At 47.0% G+C, this 21,857-nt stretch overlaps 2 protein-coding genes across 6 annotated transcripts in view; one reads left to right on the forward strand and one right to left on the reverse strand.

Annotated features, from left to right (window-relative positions):
* Positions 1–1,886: 1,886 nt before the first annotated feature.
* Positions 1,887–6,484, reverse strand: PRF1 (perforin 1). 3 transcript variants are annotated; one of them, XM_047702213.1, is made up of 3 exons: positions 6,359–6,484; positions 4,352–4,928; positions 1,887–3,206 (listed from the first exon to the last, which is right to left on the reverse strand). In XM_047702213.1, exons 1-3 carry the CDS (start codon positions 6,459–6,461, stop codon positions 2,078–2,080), a joined length of 1,809 nt encoding a protein of 602 aa, XP_047558169.1. In that variant the 5' UTR covers positions 6,462–6,484; the 3' UTR covers positions 1,887–2,077. The 3 variants fall into 3 exon arrangements, with proteins under 3 accessions (XP_047558169.1, XP_047558170.1, XP_047558167.1); XM_047702214.1 differs by having other exon boundaries at positions 4,352–4,957; positions 6,359–6,464; XM_047702211.1 differs by having other exon boundaries at positions 4,352–4,964; positions 6,359–6,461.
* The window catches only part of ADAMTS14 (ADAM metallopeptidase with thrombospondin type 1 motif 14), a 116,823-nt gene continuing 101,386 nt past the window's right edge, over positions 6,421–21,857 (forward strand). For all 3 annotated transcript variants that reach the window (XM_047702204.1, XM_047702205.1, XM_047702207.1), the window contains exon 1: positions 6,421–6,674. In XM_047702204.1, coding sequence (XP_047558160.1) covers positions 6,421–6,674 — 254 coding nt within the window. The remainder of the gene's footprint in view (positions 6,675–21,857) is intronic.

The following is a 21,857-nucleotide window of genomic DNA, read 5'->3' on the forward strand; positions in this document are numbered from 1 at the left end:
AGAGCAGGGTGAGGATGGAACCCGAGGAGGGCCACTAGAGGCGATCTGGCCCAGGAGGGAGCTCCCCGAGCAAACAAGGGGCCTCGGGCTGACAGTCTTCCAATGTCTGTGTGGGGTGGAAGGGAAAATGTCACACTGGGTCTCGACTTAGGGCTGAGGGCGAACTGCCCCTCAGCAGCATTGGCCCGTTCCTCCTCCTCCTTGATCATCCCACGCCTTTTCATCCAAGGGCCCTTTTCTCTAGAATCCTGTTGGTCTCTCCAGCTCCGGGGCTTGGAGCGGCGTGCCCAGGACTCAGAAACCTGGCTCTGCCAGAAACTTCTGCAACCACAGTTACATCCTCTGGGTCCCGGCTTCCCTAGGTGGAGCACCAGGTGGGATAACAAGATGACTTTCAGTACCTTTTATGGAGCACTGACCTTCTAGAAAGCCTTGTGGCCCCCTTCCAAACAGTCCCGAGAAGGGAGAAAAACGAAGAGTATCCTTTTGGGGAAACCAAGGCCCAGGAAACAAGGCGGTTGCTGGAGGTCACTGATCGTGTGGGCCCTTAAACAAGGGTCCCCTCTTTGGTCAGAGTGGCCCCCTGAGCCAGGCCTGCTTTCCCAGAGGGGTATGGCCCACACCCATGTTTATTTTCAATTAGTGCAGCAGCCAGCGTGATCTTTCAAGAATTTTCTTGTGCTCTTGTTTGTGCCCGTGGCTGTGAAGGGAAAGGTGTAAGAACATTGGCTTCAACCGGCCTTTTAGAGCCAGCCAGTCCTTCCTGTCCCCCCCTCCCACCTTGGGGATTTGGGGTCAGTGTAATATGACTCCTGGGCTTTGAGAGTATGGGTCCACACAAACCTCTAAGGCCTTAATTTGCAGGGACTTTCAAAGGGAGTCAGGAAGCCAGGCCAGCAACCCTCTGACTTGGCAACCCCTCATCAATCCTGCCAGTTGGAGGAGGCTGCCTGGATCTTGCCGCCCAACCCCGTGAGCCTGTGTCCCAAACATATGAAACAAGGACCATTTCATTTGACCACAGAACCCAAAGCCAGGAAGCCTCAGATACCCCCTTGTTGGAGCCACTGCCTTCCCTCCTCCAACTGTGGGGGACAGGGGATAGCCCTTCAGCACGTCGCATGGGTTTTGTTGAAATGACAGCTTCCCAGCCGTTGGCTGTGGATTGATTATGGCCTGTGCACACCTTCTCTTGACTTGCACATAGGTTTATTTTTACAAAGTGAACTGCCTTGCCAACAATTAGAGAAGTTAATTTGGGGTTTCTAGCTACTTCCAGAAATTCTGAGCCCCGCCAGCCCTCCTGCCTGGGAATGCTTGGCAGGAGCAGAGCTGCAGCCCCCCTCCCCCGGTCCCCCCCATCACGCGCCCTTCAGCTCCCCATAGTCCTCACCATTCCCTGTGGCCACACGGCTGGGAGCTGAAAGTCTGTTGCCTTTGGTCCCCGCGTTGGTGCTGCTGGGTGTTGAATCAAGAGTTACGAGGGAAGTAAAATATTTTGGGTCCCCACGTTTCCAACGAAAGTAGAAAGCCAGTTTGTTGATTCCTGGCCCACTCCGGGGTGAGCCGCGGGTCCTACTGGGTAGGGTTGCTGATGTAGATGTCGGTCTCTAGGGCGGTGTTTGGTCCCGGCCCTCTCCACGGCCACAACCACCACCATGACGGTCACCATCACAGCCCACGTATCAGTCCTCTGTCAGGCTGGGCACCCACGAGGCCGATCCAGACGGTCCCTGATTTGGCTGAGGGGCAAAGCTGGGCAAAGAAGAGAGAGCAAGCAGAGCAGCTGGGACAGGCAGGGTTGGACCCAACGGGGTGAAGAAGTCCCTGTGCTGGTAAAGGCTGCAAGGAAAGCCGCTTGTTTCCAGGGCTTGAGAGGCTCAGAGAGCTACGGCAGTTTGGACAGTAGACCCAGGGCTGGCCTATAAATTCAGCTACTTCATTGGAAAAAAAAAAAAAAAAGTAAGCCTCAGTTTTCCATCTGTCTAATGGGAATATGAAGATAGGCCCTGGGTCCCTCTGTGAGAACCCCATTCATTCCGGGTTCCCTAGTCCTCTCGAGCAAGGCCCACCACGCTTACCACACTGGCCCGCTCCGGTTCCCCGGAGGCGCCCCCAGAAGGCCGTGGGGGGCGTACTGCAGGCAGGTGGCCCCCTCCAGGTGAGGCAAGCACTTGGCGTGGTAGGAGAACCTCAGGCGGCCGTGGTTCAGGTTGCACTTCACCTCGTGTGAGCCAGACTGCGCTTTCTGGTCACAGGTGCCGAGGAGGTTGTCATCCCAGCCATGGTCTTCGTCCCACACCTGCACCCTCAGGGGCCCCCCCGTGGACAGGAGCACGTCCCCAAAGTCCAGCCGCACAGCCCACTTGGGGTGGTTGCTGTTCCACACCGTGCTGGTTCTCAGCTCCTGGCCTCCGAAGAAGACCTTCAGGTAGGCGTCCGTGGCTGTGATGTAGTCTCCCCACAGGCCTGTCGCCTGGAAGTTCATCACCTCCAAGTGGGCCAGGCCCCTCTGCCGGGGACAGCAGTCCTGGTTGGTGACCGCTGAGCTGTGGCACACACACTGGCATGGGTTGTGGGGGCTCTTGTGCTGCCCCGGGGGGCAGGGCCTTCCGCAGTCCTTCCACCGGGCCTTGTCCATCACGTACTTGCTCACGGCCTGCCTCAGCGCCTCCCGCCGCGGGTCCCGGCTCTCCACCAGCACGTGCAGAGGCTCCAAGGTGTAGTCCACCAGGCCGGGCCTGTCCAGCAGGGAGTTCATCCAGGCGGAGAACTGCTCCGGCCTGGCCCCGTCCCCAAATAGCAGGTCGCCCACCGCGGTGTGGTGACCACCGACTATCTGGGAAAAGCGTTCCCGGTAGGACTGGTGGAAGGAGTCCTCCATCTTGTGCTGCTTCTTCTTCTCCTCACACTCCTTGAATTTTGAGGAAAGGCTAGCTTGGCTGTTGATGCTGACCTGGGCCTCGACGTTCAGGCAGTCCTCTACCTCGTTGGCCGTGAGCCCGTTCAGGGCCAGCTCACAGGTGCGCAGGGCAGTGAGGGCCGAGACCCGGCCGCCCAGCTCCATGGACCGGATGAAGTGGGTGCCGTAGTTGGAGATGAGCCTGACGTACTCGGCCTCTGTAGAGGTGTTGAAGTTGGGGGGCAGGTCGCTGAGGACCTTTTGGAAGTTGGGGTGGAGTGGGGGAGAGTGTACCACATGAAAACTGAAAGGGGAGAGAAACATCAGATGGGCCGGCCGTGGTCGGTTTTCCTCATTCAGCCTATCCCTCAGGGTTGACCAAGGTCACATGTAAGTGATAGAGAACTTGAACCCAGGTGGCCTGGCTCCAAGCCCAAAGCTCTGACCTACTGGGGAAACCCATTCTGTCTGTTGCTCCTTGGTGAACTAAGCATGATGAATTTCTGCTTTTCCTTTGCAAAGTATTTTCTTTTCTTCCTTCCTTCCTTCCCATTCTCCTTCCCTCCCTCCCTCCTTCCTTCCTTCCTTCCTCTCTCTCTCTCTCTTTCTTTTAAAGATTTTATTTATTTACTTGACAGAGAGAGAGAGACAGTGAGAGAGGGAACACAAGCAGGGGGAGTAGGATAGGGAGAAGCAGGCTTTCTACTCAGCAGTGACCCTGATGTGGGGCTCGATCCCAGGACCCTGGGATCATGACCTGAGCTGAAGGCAGACACTTAATGACTGAGCCACCCAGGGGCCCCTCCTTTTTATTTTCTAATTATAAAAGTGATGATACGACATAGATAGTGACCATCTTGCTTTGGAACCCAGTCCCGTGGCCTTGTCTGTCTGTCTCCTAGATTGGGCTCCTACAGCTCTGGCCACAAGGCAGGAAGCACCCTGTCTCACTGAGGGGGATGTCAGGGTGGGTGACTTGGGTCCTCCGTGGAGACCATGTGTTTCTGGGGTGTGGGACTCAGGTCCCTGAGGAGAGGGGGTGTGGCTGCTGCTGTCTAGCTCTGTAGCCCTAATTCCTAGCACAGAGCCTGCTACATGACGGACATGATCGTGGTCGGATGTGTGAACGAGGCCCAGTGATGGGAAGTCTCCTGCCCATAGGACAGGGGGACTGGGCCCTCAGTAGATCGAAATGGCACCATGTCGGGGTTCTCAGCACAACCTTGATCATTTCTCCTCTACCTGTTCTCTCCTGGGGCTCTTCCTTTTCAGGGGCCCCGGGGAGGAGGCCTGAGGGCACTGTACCACCCAGCCTGTGAGAACCAGTGTTGTGTATCCTCCCGGTGGACTCAGCCTCCAAGTCCCCGCCCTGCCATCTCAGTGCTCCTGACCACGCCAAGTTTCCCAGCCCTTTTTCTGAGCTCTTCCACTCCGACCCGCGGTGCTCACCTGTAGAAGCGACACTCCACCAAGTCAGTGCTGAAGCTGTACTGGTCCTGGTGGGTTTTTTGGGCAGCAAAGTTGGCCATCTTGGAGTGCGAGCCGGCCATGGTCACATGCACCTCGGCGCCTGGTCTGGGAGACACATCCAGTCCCACCTGCCAGTCGTTGCGGATGTGGCTGGCTGCCTCCCTGGCCACGCCCTCAGTGGATGTGGCCTTGGCTCTGACCACTTGGCGCTGGCAGCCTGAGCCCTGGGCGCGCCAGTGGGTCAGTGCCAGGGGCAGACGCTGGAGGGCGCCCTCCTGCAGGGCGTTCTGGCAGAGGGTGCAGGTGCCGTCTGGCCGCAGGTAGCTCTCTATGTCCACAGGGAAGGAGCCCGAGCGCTTGAGGCTGGTCACGTCCACGCCCTCCCCCGCTAGTGCTGCGCCAGGCACGAACCCTTGGTTGCGCCGGCACTCATTGCGGGTGCCTGTGCGGCAGGGGGCTGGGGTGGGCGTGGGCAGCAGCAGCAGCAGGAGGCCCAGGAGGAACAGGTGGGCACCCATGGAGCTGCGGAGGCACGGGGGCGTCTGGGCTCCGGAAGCTGTGGGCAGAGGTACGGAGGATGAACCATTGTGGCATACGGAATAGAGCGGCAGTGGCCTTTACAAATCCGGCCCATCCCCCCACCTGTACAAATGGGCCCAAGGATGGGAAGTGACTCGCCCAGGGTCACACAGCCAGGAGGAGCCCCTTGCTAGGATTTCACTATTTGTTTGTTTACTTATTTTTTAAAGATTTTATTTATTTGTTTGACAGAGAGAAACACAGTGAGAGAGGGAACACAAGCAGGGGGAGTGGGAGAGGGAGAAGCAGGCTTCCCGCTGAGCAAGGAGCCCAGTGCAGGGCTCAATCCCAGGACCCTGGGATCATGACCTGAGCTGAAGGCAGATGCTTAATGACTGAGCCACCCAGGTGCCCCTAAGATTTCATTATTTAAGGCCTAATGGGGATCCAGACTGATGGCTTTGAACCCAGGACCATGGCTGCTACTGGTGGGGAAGGGGCTCTGCATACAGAAGAGGAGACAGAGTGCACATAGAGCAAATTTGGGAAGGGGTCTGGGACTCTAGAGAAGCCTGGATTCTAGGGAATTATCATTTTGGGCCTCAGAACAAGCCAGGCTTTTCCCAGCCCACCTCTCTCATTCTGTATCTGTCTGGCCGTCTCCCATGAAGCCCTTAACAGAATTGGGAAAGAAATAACTTATTGCCCTTATGGTCCCCACCTTCCCGTTGGGCCCGCTCTCTGAGCCTCATGGGAGAACAGCCCGAATTCCAAACTCGAAGCTGCACACTTGCCTCTGCCCTTACACCCTGTGTGGGGAGGGCTTTAGGTCCCCTCTCGGGATTTCCCGATGCCCACGCCTGCTCTGCCATCCTCTGCCGTGCTTTGCAGAATTCCAGCAGCGCCATGAGCTACCTGTTGCCTGCTGTTGGGCAACCATGGGCTAGAAATTTCTTTCCTGTTTTGAGGTGGCTTCAAAACAGGGACCTGTTTAGAATCTGGAGTCTCCACACTCTCCCCCTATCCGAAGTGGACTTCTTGGAGGCTTGTCCCTTCCAGCATCTGCCAGCGGCCACAGCCTCTCTGGAGAAAAGCCCGTGGGTCCTCCTACTCGGGAGGCCAGCACAGCTGATAACATTAAACCACAGAGCTCCATCTCTATCCTGGGCCTCATTAGGCTCCCTGAGCTCCCAAGGAGCCCATTTCCAGTTTTCTTAAAGCTTTCCCTGTCAGCATCTGAAGGGGCCTTACAGACGATGCCCTATAAGGTTTCCCCTTTCTCTATGAGGACGTTGAGGCGTAGAGCGGGCATGAGGCCACCCAGTGAGTCAGTGACAGAGCATTCTCACAGGTCACAGCACTTCCTGTTCCATCAGGCTCTTCCCTGGATGGAGCAGCCCCGCTCCCAGGCCTTCCTGTCCCCACCCGGGGGCTCACAGCCTCCCCGACGCCCGCCTTCCTCCCTACCTGGAGTCCTTTGCGCAGATGCTCTACACAGACATTCTCTCCCCACAGGAGACGCTCCTGAAATGGTGCTGTCAGCCCCCAGCAGGCTCACCACACAGCTCATCACCCCAGCCACTGTTCACATCACTTCTGCTTCCTGTCCCGCCCCTCCAGCTGTGGTCATGGGTCCCCTCGGCTCTCCCCCTCCCACCAGCACCCATCCTGTCCTCACCTCCTCATCCGGGCCTTCTGACAGCCCTCCAGGAAGCAAAGCTGTGAGGGCCAGCGTCTCATCCCCCAGCAGAGGTGCCTGGGGTGCGGGGGCCCAGGCTGACAGGTGAGGCTTGGTGTGGAGCACACCCAGGGGCCTGGGGACTTTGGGATTCAACTCTGGGGTTGAGGAGTGGGCCAGCAAGGGGAATCCCCCTGCTTCAGATCTACAGCGTCACGTGTTTGGGACCTAAGAGGGGGCACAGCATAGGAGCTCACCACAGGGGCTCTGGCTGTGTGACCTGGCAAGCTTCTTTAGCCTCTCTGGGCCTCAGTTTCCTCAGTTAAAAAGGGTGATAATAATAGTTGGACCCTACAGGTTGTGAAGAATGGGAGAGTCACTATGTGTGAAGTGCTTAGAACAGTGTCTGGTTCTCAGCACATGTGAACTCCCGTGACCATTCCCCCACCTCCCCAGGCAGTGGGGAGAAATTACCCTCCTGGCCCTCTCCCTACCCACACCTGCTTCCCAACCCGGCCCAGGCTCTAGACCCCAAATGACATACCCCAGGACACACTTACCTGTTCCCCCTTTTGTGAGGAGAACCACTGGAGCAGCCACACTGGTCCCCAGCGCCCCCCCCCCCCCCCAACCCTGGCCTGAGGTCGCAGCCACGGAGTGGGGGGGTGGACAAAGTGGGAGAGAGATGTGGGTGGGACCAGAGGCCTAGGGTCTTCATCCTTTATCTTACCTGAGGTCAGGGTGGGGTGAGGTTTCCATGGGTTGAGTGACTCATGGGGTGACTTCTGGGGGCCAAAATCACACTGGTTTGAGGTGAGGACAGCTGGGTAAGTGGGGGGCTGTTTTCAAGAGTTCACACTCCAACTGGTGTACGTGACGGGAACAAATAGCCACAGGCCCCAGACCACGTGTGACACCATGGGGTGGCTCATCCCTTGAGTCTGTGGGTCCCCCCTCCGTGAGGGCCTTGCTGTTACGGGAACAGGGGCTTAGGCTGCCTTCTGGGAAGCTGGATGCAATCTTCTCCCCGCGGTGCCACCCCCCCTCACCGCTTCTATATGTCTGTGCCTAGTTTTGTCACATGGGCATAAACAAGAGTTGGGTCATTGTTTGGATGGTAGCATGATGATGTATATTAAGATCTTTGGAACTTTCCAGAGACTGTTACCAGGTAAGTGCTCTGTGTGCATTCGTATTTCTGGAGTGGCATTCAGAGAAATTTGTTTCATTTTTACAAGATTTACAAGGGAACCTGATTAAAATAGGTCAATACATCTCTACACCAGCTTTTCGAAATGAAATTCAGTTTAAACAGGGAGGAAAAGGCCCTACATGTCCAACAGTGTTGGTACCATCACATGAATAAAATTACGTCTCTGTGTTTAAGGAGAGGGTAGGGACACGCCGTGTTCCCTTTGGGAACAGAAAACATATTTAGAATCTAGTCTGATTCAAAATGTATCTGTTGAATGCCCATGTTACTGCTGCTGTCACCTTTAAACATAAAAATCATCTGTAAATAACTAAAAGGAAAAAAGAGGTCAGGTGGCCGAGGCTGTGAGTTTAGTTCTGGAGGAAGGGACAGGTGAGGGAGAGGGAACAGGCTGTAGACTCAGCTTGTGGGAAACTTACTGAGTTTGAACCATTCCCAGGCTAGTTTGCTCATTCCTAACATCCAATGAAGGACTTTGGGACTTCTAACAGTCCTTGGATTCTTTTTTTAAAAAGATTTATTTATTTATTTATTTGTTTGTTTGTTTGACAGACAGAGATCACAAGTAGGCAGAGAGGCAGGCAAAGAGAGAGGGGGAAGCAGGCTCCCTGCTGAGCAGAGAGCCTGACGTGGGGCTCAATCCCAGGACCCTGGGATCATGACCTGAGCCGAAGGCAGAGGCTTTAACCCACTGAGCCACCCCGGCGCCCCAGTCTTGGATTCTTGAGGAAATGTGCATTTAACACTTTCCAAGTGTCATGTGAAGTCGCTACCATCCAAGGGATCCTGGGGGTGGGGGGTGTGACCCATTAAAGAGCGAGGATGACATCGAGGTCTACGACGACCTTTTTTGACCCTTGTGCCTATGACAGCTGTTCTCTCTGGGTGGCATTTAGCACTTCAGAAGAGAGTTACACACACCTTTTCGTCTGAGATGTAAGATCCCAGGGTCCTGGGATGGAGACCCGCATTGGGCTCCCTGCTCAGCAGGAGTCTGCTTCTTCCTCCGCCTCTCCCCCTGCATTTAGTGTCTCTCTTGCTCACTCTCTCTCTCAAAAAAATTAGAGTGTACAGTTCAGTGGTTTTTAGTAAATTCACAGAGTTGCGTACCCACCACCATGATCAATTTTCAAACGTGTTCATCAGTCTGAAAAAGAAAGCCCATATCCATCAGTGGTCACTGTTCTTTTCACTAGACACTGATCTACTTTCCGTCTGTATGGATGGAAGACAGAAAGTGGAGGACATTTCGTATCAATGGAGTCATGCAAGAGGTGACCTATGTGGTTAGCTTATTTCATGTAACATCATATTTTCAAGGTTTATCCAAGTTGTACCCTGTACCAGTCCTTTGTTCCTTTTCCTGGCTGGAGCACAGTCCCTTGTATGGAGTCACCACATTTTTTTCATTCATTCATTGTGGTCATTGAGTTGTTTCCACTTTGGGGCTGTTAGGAGGAATGCTGCTATGAACATTTGTGTACAAGTTTTTGCGTGGACCTGGGTTTTCATTTCTCTTGGATATATATCTAATCCTGGAATTGCTGGGTCATAGGGTAACTCTACATTTAACTTTCCAGGAATTGTTTTCCTATGGGGTAGCACCATTTTACTTTCCCACCAGCAGTGTAGGAGGGTTCTAACTTCTCCACATTGTTGTTGTTATTGGATGTTTTAATTACAGCCATTCTCATGGATGTGAAGTGGTATCTCAGGGTGATTTTTTTTTAATTTTTTTTAATTTTTTTCAGCATAACAGTATTCATTATTTTTGCACCACACCCAGTGCTCCATGCAATCCGTGCCCTCTACAATACCCACCACCTGGTGCCCCCAACCTCCCACCCCCCACCCCTTCAAAATTCTCAGATCGTTTTTCAGAGTCCATAGTCTCTCATGGTTCACCTCCCCTTCCAATTTCCCTCAACTCCCTTCTCCTCTCCAACTCCCCTTGTCCTCCATGCTATTTGTTATGCTCCACAAATAAGTGAAACCATATAATAATTGACTCTCTCTGCTTGACTTATTTCACTCAGCATAATCTCTTCCAGTCCCGTCCATGTTGCTACAAAACTTGGGGATTCATCCTTTCTTTCTTTTTTTTTTTTTTTTTTTTTTTACAGCTTTATAAACATATATTTTTATCCCCAGGGGTACAGGTCTGCGAATCGCCAGGTTTACACACTTCACAACACTCACCATAGCACATACCCTCCCCGATATCCATAACCCCACCCCCTCTCCCAACACCCTCCCCCCATCAACCCTCAGTTTGTTTTGTGAGATTAAGAGTCACTTATGGTTTGTCTCCCTCCCAATCCCATCTTGTTTCATTTACTCTTCTCCTACCCCCTTGACCCCCCATGTTGCATCTCCTCTCCCTCATATCAAGGAGATCATATGATAGTTGTCTTTCTCCGATTGACTTATTTCGCTAAGCATGATACCCTCTAGTTCCATCCACGTCGTCGCAAATGGCAAGATTTCATTTCTTTTGATGGCTGCATAGTATTCCATTGTGTATATATACCACATCTTCTTTATCCATTCGTCTGTTGATGGACATCTAGGTTCTTTCCATAGTTTGGCTATTGTAGACGTTGCTGCTATAAACATTCGGGTGCACGTGCCCCTTCGGATCACTACGTTTGTATCTTTAGGGTAAATACCCAGCAGTGCAATTGCAGGGTCATAGGGTAGTTCTATTTTCAACATTTTGAGGAACCTCCATGCTGTTTTCCAGAGTGGTTGCACCAGCTTGCATTCCCACCAACAGTGTAGGAGGGTTCCCCTTTCTCCGCATCCTCGCCAGCATCTGTCATTTCCTGACTTGTTCATTTTAGCCATTCTGACTGGTGTGAGGTGATATCTCATGGTGGTTTTGATTTGTATTTCCCTGATGCCGAGTGATATGGAGCACTTTTTCATGTGTCTGTTGGCCATCTGGATGTCTTCTTTGCAGAAATGTCTGTTCATGTCCTCTGCCCATTTCTTGATTGGATTATTTGTTCTTTGGGTGTTGAGTTTGCTAAGTTCTTTATAGATTTTGGACACTAGCCCTTTATCTGATATGTCGTTTGCAAATATCTTCTCCCATTCTGTCAGTTGTCTTTTGGTTTTGTTGACTGTTTCCTTTGCTGTGCAAAAGCTTTTGATCTTGATAAAATCCCAAAAGTTCATTTTTGCCCTTGCTTCCCTTGCCTTTGGTGATGTTCCTAGGAAGATGTTGCTGCGGCTGACGTCGAAGAGGTTGCTGCCTGTGTTTTCCTCGAGGATTTTGATGGATTCCTTTCTCACATTGAGATCCTTTATCCATTTTGAGTCTATTTTCGTGTGTGGTGTAAGGAAATGATCCAATTTCATTTTTCTGCATGGCTGTCCAATTTTCCCAACACCATTTATTGAAGAGGCTGTCTTTGTTCCATTGGACATTCTTTCCTGCTTTGTCGAAGATGAGTTGACCATAGAGTTGAGGGTCCATTTCTGGGCTCTCTATTCTGTTCCATTGATCTATGTGTCTGTTTTTGTGCCAGTACCATGCTGTCTTGATGATGACAGCTTTGTAATAGAGCTTGAAGTCCGGAATTGTGATGCCACCAACTTTGGCTTTCTTTTTCAATATTCCTTTGGCTATTCGAGGTCTTTTCTGGTTCCATATAAATTTTAGGATTATTTGTTCCATTTCTTTGAAAAAAATGGATGGTACTTTGATAGGAATTGCATTAAATGTGTAGATTGCTTTAGGTAGCATAGACATTTTCACAATATTTATTCTTCCAATCCAGGAGCATGGAACATTTTTCCATTTCTTTGTGTCTTCCTCAATTTCTTTCATGAGTACTTTATAGTTTTCTGAGTATAGATTCTTAGTCTCTTTGGTTAGGTTTATTCCTAGGTATCTTATAGTTTTGGGTGCAATTGTAAATGGGATGGACTCCTTAATTTCTCTTTCTTCTGTCTTGTTGTTGGTGTAGAGAAGTGCAACTGATTTCTGTGCATTGATTTTATATCCTGACACTTTACTGAATTCCTGTACAAGTTCTAGCAGTTTTGGAGTGGAGTCTTTCGGGTTTTCCACATAGAGTATCATATCATCTGCGAAGAGTGATAGTTTGACTTCTTCTTTGCCGATTTGGATGCCTTTAATTTCCTTTTGTTGTCTGATTGCTGAGGCTAGGACTTCTAGTACTATGTTGAATAGCAGTGGTGATAACGGACATCCCTGCCGTGTTCCTGACCTTAGCGGAAAAGCTTTCAGTTTTTCTCCATTGAGAATGATATTTGCGGTGGGTTTTTCATAGATGGCTTTGATAATATTGAGGTATGTGCCGTCTATCCCTACACTTTGAAGAGTTTTGATCAGGAAGGGATGCTGTACTTTGTCAAATGCTTTTTCAGCATCTATGGAGAGTATCATATGGTTCTTGTTCTTTCTTTTATTAATGTGTTGTATCACATTGATTGATTTGCGGATGTTGAACCAGCCTTGCAGCCCTGGAATAAATCCCACTTGGTCGTGGTGAATAATCCTTTTAATGTACTGTTGAATCCTATTGGCTAGTATTTTGGCGAGAATTTTTGCATCTGTGTTCATCAAGGATATTGGTCTGTAGTTCTCTTTTTTGTTGGGATCCTTGTCTGGTTTTGGGATCAAGGTGATGCTGGCCTCATAAAATGAGTTTGGAAGTTTTCCTTCTATTGCTATTTTTTGGAACAGTTTCAGGAGAATAGGAATTAGTTCTTCTTTAAATGTTTGGTAGAATTCCCCCGGGAAGCCGTCTGGCCCTGGGCTTTTGTTTGTTTGGAGATTTTTGATGACTGTTTCAATCTCCTTACTGGTTATGGGTCTGTTGAGGCTTTCTATTTCTTCCTGGTTCAGTTGTGGTAGTTTATATGTCTCTAGGAATGCATCCATTTCTTCCAGATTGTCAAATTTGTTGGCGTAGAGTTGCTCATAGTATGTTCTTATAATTGTCTGTATTTCTTTGGTGTTCGTTGTGATCTCTCCTCTTTCATTCATGATTTTATTTATTTGGGTCCTTTCTCTTTTCTTTTTGATAAGTCTGGACAGGGGTTTATCAATCTTATTCTTTCAAAGAACCAGCTCCTAGTTTCGTTGATTTGTTCTATTGTTTTTTTGGTTTCTATTTCATTGATTTCTGCTCTGATCTTCATGATTTCTCTTCTCCTGCTGGGTTTAGGGTTTCTTTCTTGTTCTTTCTCCAGCTCCTTTAGGTGTAGGGTTAGGTTGTGTACCTGAGACCTTTCTTGTTTCTTGAGAAAGGCTTGTACCGCTATATATTTTCCTCTCAGGACTGCCTTTCTTGTGTCCCACAGATTCTGAACTGTTGTGTTTTCATTATCATTTGTTTCCATAATTTTTTTCAATTCTTCTTTGATTTCCTGGTTGACCCATTCATTCTTTAGAAGGATGCTGTTTAGTCTCCATGTATTTGGGTTCTTTCCAAATTTCCTCTTGTTATTGAGTTCTAGCTTTAGAGCATTGTGGTCTGAAAATATGCAGGGAATGATCCCAATCTTTTGATACCGGTTGAGACTTGATTTAGGACCAAGAATGTGATCTATTCTGGAGAACGTTCCATGTGCACTAGAGAAGAATGTGTATTCTGTTGCTTTGGGATGAAATGTTCTGAATATATCTGTGATGTCCATCTGGTCCAGTGTGTCATTTAAGGCCTTGATTTCCTTGTTGATCTTTTGCTTGGATGATCTGTCCATTTCAGTGAGGGGAGTGTTAAAATCCCCTACTATTATTGTATTCTTGTCGATGTGTTTCTTTGATTTTGTTATTAATTGGTTTATATAGTTGGCTGCTCCCACGTTAGGGGCATAGATATTATTAAAATTGTTAGATCTTCTAGTTGGACAGTTCCTTTGAGTATGATATAGTGTCCTTCCTCATCTCTTATTATAATCTTTGGCTTAAAATCTAATTGATCTGATATAAGGATTGCCACTCCTGCTTTCTTCTGATGTCCATTAGCATGGTAAATTCTTTTCCACCCCCTCACTTTAAACCTGGAGGTGTCTTCGGGTGTAAGATGAGTTTCTTGTAGGCAACATATAGATGGTTTTTGTTTTTTTATCCATTCTGATACCCTGTGTCTTTTGATTGGGGCATTTAGCCCATTAACATTCAGGGTAAGTATTGAGAGATATGAATTTAGTGCCATTGTATTGCCTGTAAGGTGACTGTTATTGTATATTGTCTCTGTTTCTTTCTGATCTACTACTTTGAGGGTCTCTCTTTGCTTAGAGGACCCCTTTCAATATTTCCTGTAGAGCTGGTTTGGTATTTGCAAATTCTTTCAGTTTTTGTTTGTCCTGGAAGCTTTTAATCTCTCCTTCTATTTTCAATGATAGCCTAGCTGGATATAGTATTCTTGGCTGCATGTTTTTCTCATTTAGTACTCTGAATATATCATGCCAGCTCTTTCTGGCCTGCCAGGTCTCTGTGGATAAGTCTGCTGCCAATCTAATATTTTTACCATTGTACGTTACAGACTTCTTTTCCCGGGCTGCTTTCAGGATCTTTTCTTTGTCACTAAGACTTGTCAATTTTACTATTAGGTGACGGGGTGTAGACCTATTCTTATTGATTTTGAGGGGGGTTCTCTGAACCTCCTGGATTTTGATGCTTGTTCCCTTTGCCATATTGGGGAAATTCTCTCCAATAATTCTCTCCAACATACCTTCTGCTCCCCTCTCTGTTTCCTCTTCTTCTGGAATCCCAATTATTCTAATGTTGTTTCGTCTTATGGTGTCACTTATCTCTCGAATTCTCCCCTCGTGGTCCAGTAGCTGTTTGTCCCTCTTTTGCTCAGCTTCTTTATTCTCTGTCATTTGGTCTTCTATATCGCTAATTCTTTCTTCTGCCTCATTTATCCTAGCAGTGAGAGCCTCCATTTTTGATTGCACCTCATTAATAGCTTTTTTGATTTCAACTTGGTTAGATTTTAGTTCTTTTATTTCTCCAGAAAGGGCTTTTATATCTCCCGAGAGGGTTGCTTTAATATCTTCCATGCCTTTTTCAAGTCCGGCTAGAACCTTGAGAATCATCATTCTGAACTCTATATCTGACATATTACCAATGTCTGTATTGATTAGGTCCCTAGCCTTTGGTATTGCCTCTTGTTCTTTTTTTTGTTGTGAATTTTTCCGCCTTGTCATTTTGTCCAGATAAGAGTTTATGAAGGAGCAAGTAAAATACTAAAAGGGTGGCAACAACCCCAGGAAAATATGCTTTAGCCAAATCAGAAGAGATCCTGAATTGTGAGGGGGGAGAAAGGGGATAAAAAGGGGTTCAGAAAGAAAGAAAAAAAAAACTATTAAAAAAAAGAGAGCCGATAAAAAAAAAATATAAAAAGAGGAAAATATATATATATATTAGATAAACTATTTAAAAAACGTTAAAAAAAAGAAAACGGTAAAAGTTAAAAAAAATTTAGCAGAAGAAGAGAAAAAGAAAAAAAATTGAAAAAGAAAAAAAAAATTAAATTAACTGCAAGGCTAAAAAATCATGGGGAGAAAGCCATGAGTTCCGTGCTTTGCTTTCTTCTCCTCTGGAATTCCGCCGTTCTCCTTGGTAGGTGAACTTGGTCCTGGCTGGGTTTCCCGTAGATCTTCTGGGGGAGGGGCCCGTTGTAGTGATTCTCAAGCGTCTTTGCCCCAGGCGGAGTTGCACCGCCCTTACCCGGGGCCGCGCTGAGTCATCCGCTCGGGTTCGCTTTCGGGAGCTTTTGTTCCCTGAGCGCTTTCCGTAGAGTCCGGAGGACGGGAATAAAGATGGCGGCCTCCCGGTCTCCGGCCCGGAGGAGCCGAGAGCCCGGGGCCCCACTCCTCAGTGCGCTCTCAGAGAACAGCGCCAAATGACGCCCGCCACCCTGGCCTCCGGCCGCGCTCCGAGCTGACCGAGCCTGCGACCGGTTCAAGGCAACCCTGAGCTGAGAGTCACTCCTCGGCTCTGTCTCTGCAGCCGGCTTCCCCGTTCTAATACCCGTAAGCTCTGCAACACTGAGACACCCCCGATCCTTCTGCGACCCTGCAGGACCTGAGGCCGCGCTGACCCCGCCTGGGCTTCACCCCAGTTAAGCCTCTGGAGCGATGTCCCTCAGCAGAACAGACTTTTAAAAGTCCTGATTTTGCTCCGTTGCTCCGCCGCTCGCCGGGAGCCCGCCCCTCCCCCCGCGGTCTATCTTCCCGTCACTTTGGATTCACTTCTCCGCCAGTCCTACCTTTCAGATAGTGGTTGATTTTCTGTTTCTAGAATTGCTGTTCTTCTTCTCTTCAATCTCCTGTTGGATTTGTAGGTGTTTGCAATCTTTAGATAAGCTATTTAGCTGATCTCCCGCTACCCGAAGTAGTCTCAGCCTGCTACTTCTCCGCCATCTTGACTCCTCCCCTCAGGGTGATTTTGATTTGGATTTCCCCATTGGCTAAGGATGGTGAGCTTCTTCTCATTTGCTTATAGGTCATTTGTGTATGTTCTTTGGAGAAATGTCAGTTCAAGTCCTTTGCCAATTTTTGAATAGGGTTATTTGTCTTTCTGTTGTTGATTTGTAATAGCTCTTTATATATTTTGGATTTGAGACCCTTTTCAGATAGATGACATAAACATTTTCTCCTATTCTGGGTTATCTTTTCACTTTTTTCTTTTTTAAGATTTTTATTTATTTATTTGAGAGAGGGACAGTGAGAGAGAGCATGAGAGGGGGAAGGTCAGAGGGAGAGGCAGACTCCCCTTGGAGCTGGGAGCCTGATGAGGGACTCAATCCCGAAATCCCAGGATCATGACCTGAGCTGAAGGCAGTTGCTTAACCAACTGAGCCACCCAGGTGCCCATGTTTTCACTTCTTAAGGTTGTCCTAGGAAGCCTAAAATGTTTTAAACTTTAATGTAGTCCAAAGTATTTGTTTGTCACTTTGTTGCTTATATATATTTTAATGTCATACTTGAGAGGTCTTTGCCTAACCCAAGATCATGAAGATTTACTCCTGTACTTTCTTCTAAGAGTCTCCTAGTTCTATCTCTTACATTTAGGTATGCTCCACCTAGAGTTAATTTTTGTGTTCGGAAAGGGGTCCAACTTCATTCTTTGGCGTGTGGATATGGTTTTGATGTCTGTTTTCCTAAGGTTACTACATATTTACCCTTGACAGAAAAGCTCCAAGGATACTCCACGCAGTATGCATGAAGAAACTCTGGGTCCTGATTTCATCTGCTTACATAAACTCTCCCTACTCTATGTGCTACACATCTGAACCATAATCAGAGAGGTGCTTCAACAAAACAGACCTGTAGATTGCAATTGTGTCTATTTTGAAAATACCTAAGACAGTCACAGTAGCATTCCTTTTATCCTGTGATTTTTCTTGGTTCTCTCTTTCTCTGGGGTTCTTCATGGAAAGACCCAGGGAGTCTTTCCTCTTTTTCCATTCTATGGGACGCCGGCACCCAGTTTTTATACTCAGATTTTTAACACTGGACCTATATCTTCAGCAGTGATGGCTCTATTCAGATTTTCTGGCCTTTTTTTTTTTTCTGGTATCAGTTTTGGCAAGTTACATTTTTCTAGGAAAATTTCCAATCTGTCTGAAATTTCACTGTTGCGACCATGAAGTTATGTATAGCAGTCTCTCTTTCTCTCTCTCCTGCTCTTAGAAAAAATATCTTTCTGAATCCATTAGCAATGCCCTCTTTTTGATCACAGGTTTTTATCATTGTTTCTCTCTCTTTTTTTTAGATCAGTCTCACTAAAGATTTTTCTATTTTTAATTTTTTTTCAAAGAACCTGTTCTTGGCTTTATTAATCCTTTCTACTGAATCATTATTTCCTATTTGATCAATTTCATTCTTACCTTTTTATTTCCTTCCCTTTTCCTGTATTCTTTGGGCTCCTATTGTACTTCTACTAACTTTTTATTTTTAATTTTTTAATTTTTAAATTTTTTAAAACATTTTATTTATTTGTTTGACAGACAGATCACAAGTAGGAAGAGAGGCAGGCAGAGAGAGAGGAGGAAGCAGGTCCCTGCTGAGCAGAGAGCCCGATGTGGGGCTTGATCCCAGGACCTTGGGATCATGACCTGAGCCGAAGACAGAGGCTTTAACCCACTGAGCCACCCTGGTGCCCCTCTACTAACTTTTTAATAAAAGATTTTATTTATCTTTTAGAGACAGTGTGAGCAGGGGAAGGGGCAGGGGGAGAGAAAGTCTAAAGAAGACTCCATGTTGAGCATGGAGGCCCACACAGGGCTCGATCCCAAGACCGTGAGATCATGACCTGAACGGAAACCAAGGGCCACCCAGGTGGCCTTACTAACTTCTTACTTACTTCTAACTTCTTACTAACGCCCTTACTAACTTCTTAAGTTAAGCCCTTAGCTCGTTAATTTTCATTTCCCTTCCTTTTTTTTTTTTTTTTAAAGATTTTATTTATTTATTTATTTGTCAGAGAGAGAGAGAGAGCGCGAGCACACACAGGCAGACCGAGTGGCAGGCAGAGGCAGAGGGAGAAGCAGGTTCCCTGCTGAGCAAGGAGCCCGATGTGGGACTCGATTCCAGGACCTTGGGATCATGACCTGAGCCGAAGGCAGCCGCTTAACCAACTGAGCCACCCAGGTGTCCCTCCCTTCCTTTTTAATGTAAACACTTAAGGCTCTACATTGCCCTAAAAATCTTTTAAACTGCCTCTCTATAGTTTTGGTAGGAAGTCTTTCTTCATTACTCCCTGGTTTCTTAACACTTTCCAAATGTCCTGATGATTGTTTCCTTAACCTGTGAATTATTTAAAAGGATACTTTTTACATTTTCAAGAAAATGTTTTTTTTTTTAAATTTTATTTATTTATTTATTTTTTAAAAAAATATTTATTTATTTATTTGACCGAGAGAGATCACAAGTAGACAGAGAGGTAGGCAGAGAGAGAGAGAGAGAGAGAAGCAGGTTCCCTGCTGAGCAGAGAGCCTGATGTGGGACTCGATCCCAGGATCCTGAGATCATGACCCGAGCCGAAGGCAGCGGCTTAACCCACTGAGCTACCCAGGCGCCCCGAAAATGGGGTTTTAAATACCATCACTCGGCTAGTGATTTCTAATATAGTCACACTGTAGCAGGACATGTCTGGATGAAAGCCATTCTTCGATGCTAGTTGAAATTTTCTCTGTGGTTTACTAAATGATTTCATAAATGTTCCTGTGTATGTGAGAAGAATACTTGTTGGCTGATTTTTTTTTTTTTTTTTGGATGCAAGGTACTGTGTTCAAACCTATAGTCTCGTGATATATTAACTACTAAGGAAATCATGTTAAAGTCTCACACTGGGAAGACAGATTGTTCAAGACCTATAGATTTTCTCCTGCAATGAGAGTTCTGTCAACTTTGGCTTTGTATGTTTAAGGCTATTTTATTAAACAAGTTAAGCATCATTTTGTCTTCCTGGTGAATTAAATTCTTTAAATCTTCCCAAAGGATGCGTCTCCCCACAAAGATCAATTTAGTCTGATATTAATAGAGCTATTCCAATTTTCTTTTTTAATATAATTATTTTTGGTTGTGGTAAAATACACATAATGTGAGGTTTACCATCTAGACCATTGTCTGTCTGCCAACCTTCTTTTGATTAGTCCTCACGGGAGATCTTCCATCTTCCTTTTAAATTCCCTTTGTTTTTGTGTTACAGGTGGGTCTCTGTTAAACATAGTGCATTGAGTTTTGTGATGTCTCCCAGTCTGGGTAGCTGGCAGTGTATCCCTAAATTAGGTCCATTTACATTTACTGTTCTGTGAGAGTTTATTTCTACTGGGATGTGTTTGATCAATTTCCTGCTTTCCATGCTTTCTCCCCTCTTTTCCTGCCTTTTTCTTCTAAGATTTTATCTATGTATTGAGAGAGAGCATGCAAAAGCAGGGGAGAGTGGCAGAGGGAGAGGGCGAAGCAGGCTCCCCGCTGAGCAGGGGGACCCATGCGGGGCTTGATCCCAGGACTCTGGGATCATGACCTGAGCTGAAGGCAGATGCTGAACCGACTGAGCCACCCAGGCGCCCCTTCTCCTGCCTTCTTTTAGATTGACCAGACTTTTAAAAAGTCACATTCTTTTCTCTGTGCTGGTTGACTCTCAGAGCCTTTCTGATTCTTCAATGGTTGCCCATGAAAACGCTACCATGCGTTCATAGCAAGGTTGAAGTTTTCTCGTTGTTCTCCCTTCTAGGGATTTCCTGACCTTAGAATGCCTTCAACTAAAATCACCCTTTCTCATCCTCAGGGGTATTGTCATCTGGGACTTTTGTTCGCTCTTCCTTTTCCTGTACGGACTTAGTCACGGGTGCCATCCCTGGATGCCGTCAACATTTGCTTATATTTATTCACACATTTGTCAATTTCTTTGCTCCTTAGTCTTTCATCTCTGAGCTTCCTGGGATTTTTTTCCCCCCTTTTAAAGTGCTATGCACTAGAAGTGCCTCTGGCAGCACCCACTCTCAGTTTCTGTTTGCTTGAAACATCTTTATTGGTTTTGAATAATAATTTAAGCGAGTTGACACTTTGAAGTCCCTGATGGTTGACACCTCTCGGCATTTTGAGGTCATTTCGCTGTTCCTGGCTTTTGTCGTGGCTGTTGTTTACCTGTTATTCTGTGTAGCAAATTCATCTATGGGTGGGGGGGAGGAAGGACCGTTTCTAAAATCTTCTCATTTTTGATTTTTTGAAAGCTTACTACACAGTATGGATCTAGATATGACTTTCTTCTTAATTTATCCTCTTCGGGGTTTGTTCTTCCTAAATCTGAAGACTCACATCTTTCCTCGTTCTGGGAAGCATCTTTCTAGATGCATATCCCGTCGCCCTGGCTCTCTCTAGTTTTGCCTTGTGGTCCGCCCAGCAGGAATGCAACAAGACCCCCTCACTCTCTCCTCCTTGTCTGTTACGCTCTTTTTCTTGCTTCCTACTTTTTGTGTGTCTCTATGGTGTGCTCCTTGGTTTTTCTCCACTTCTTTGTTCCAGTTCCCTAATGCTTGTTTTCTCTGTCTTGAATCTGTGATTTAATCCATCCATGGAGTTTTTAGATGAGCTCAAGCATCTAACAAGATGCAAACATCCAAACAATGTAAAAACGTAGTAAATAACTTCCTTCCTGGGGCACCTGGGTGGTTCAGTGGGTTAAGCTTCTGCCTTTGGCTCAGGTCATGATCTCAGGGTCCTGGGATTGAGCCCTGCATTGGGCGCTCTGCTCAGCAGGGAGCCTGCTTCCCTGCCCGAACCCCCCCCCCCCCCGCCTGTCTCTCTGCCTACTTGTGATCTTTCTCTCTGTCAAATAAATAAATAACATCTTAAAAAAAATAACCTCCCTCCTGTCCCCTTCCAACCTACCTCCACAGGTGCCACTTTTTTCTTTTTCTTTTTTAGTTTCTTTGGTGTCTTCTCAGAGTTATTCCCCCCATAAAAATATAAGTAAATACTAGTAAAAATATTTTATTTTCTCCCTTCCTTATATAAAAAGAAGAATGTTATACATCTTGCTTTGTGCTTTATTTTGTTTTAATATGGTATACTTTGGAGATATTTCCTTATCAAAATTAGGGAGTTTCCTCATTCTCTTATTTTTTAAGTGGTTGCATAGTACTTCTTTCTTTTTTTTTTTTTAATTAACATATAATGTGTTATTTGTTTCAGGGGTACAGGTCTGTGATTCATCAGTCTAGTGTTTCGTTCACAGAAGAAACATAATGTATTTGACCAGTCTCCCACTGACATCCCTTTGAGTTATTTACAGTCTTTTGCTCTTAAAAACAATGTTGCAGTTGAATAACTCATACATAAGCCATTTGCTGGATCAGGACATTATGAGTGTTCAATTTTGTTGTGCATAAGGCATATAAAAGTTCACACACACAGGGGCACTTGGGTGGCTCAGTTGGTTAAGCGTCTGACTCTTGATCTCAGCTCAGGTCTTGATCTCAGGGTCATGAGTTCAAGCCCCACGTTGAGCTGCATGCTGGTTGCAAAGCCTACATAAAAATATATACTCTCACACACACACAATTTACATATATATACAC

This window comes from Lutra lutra, chromosome 14 (assembly GCF_902655055.1).
Source record: "Lutra lutra chromosome 14, mLutLut1.2, whole genome shotgun sequence".
Taxonomy (NCBI): Eukaryota; Metazoa; Chordata; class Mammalia; order Carnivora; family Mustelidae; genus Lutra; species Lutra lutra.

Bases quoted from the DNA above. Each gene is read 5' to 3' on its own strand.
- PRF1 (XM_047702211.1), bottom strand. From the start codon at position 6,461: ATGAGCTGTGTGGTGAGCCTGCTGGGGGCTGACAGCACCATTTCAGGA. The intron at 4,965-6,358 runs GTAGGGAGGAAG...TCTATTCCGTAT, and splicing joins ATCTGCGCAAAGGACTCCAG to GCCACAATGGTTCATCCTCC. The intron at 3,207-4,351 runs GTGAGCACCGCG...CTCCCCTTTCAG, and splicing joins GTGGAGTGTCGCTTCTACAG to TTTTCATGTGGTACACTCTC.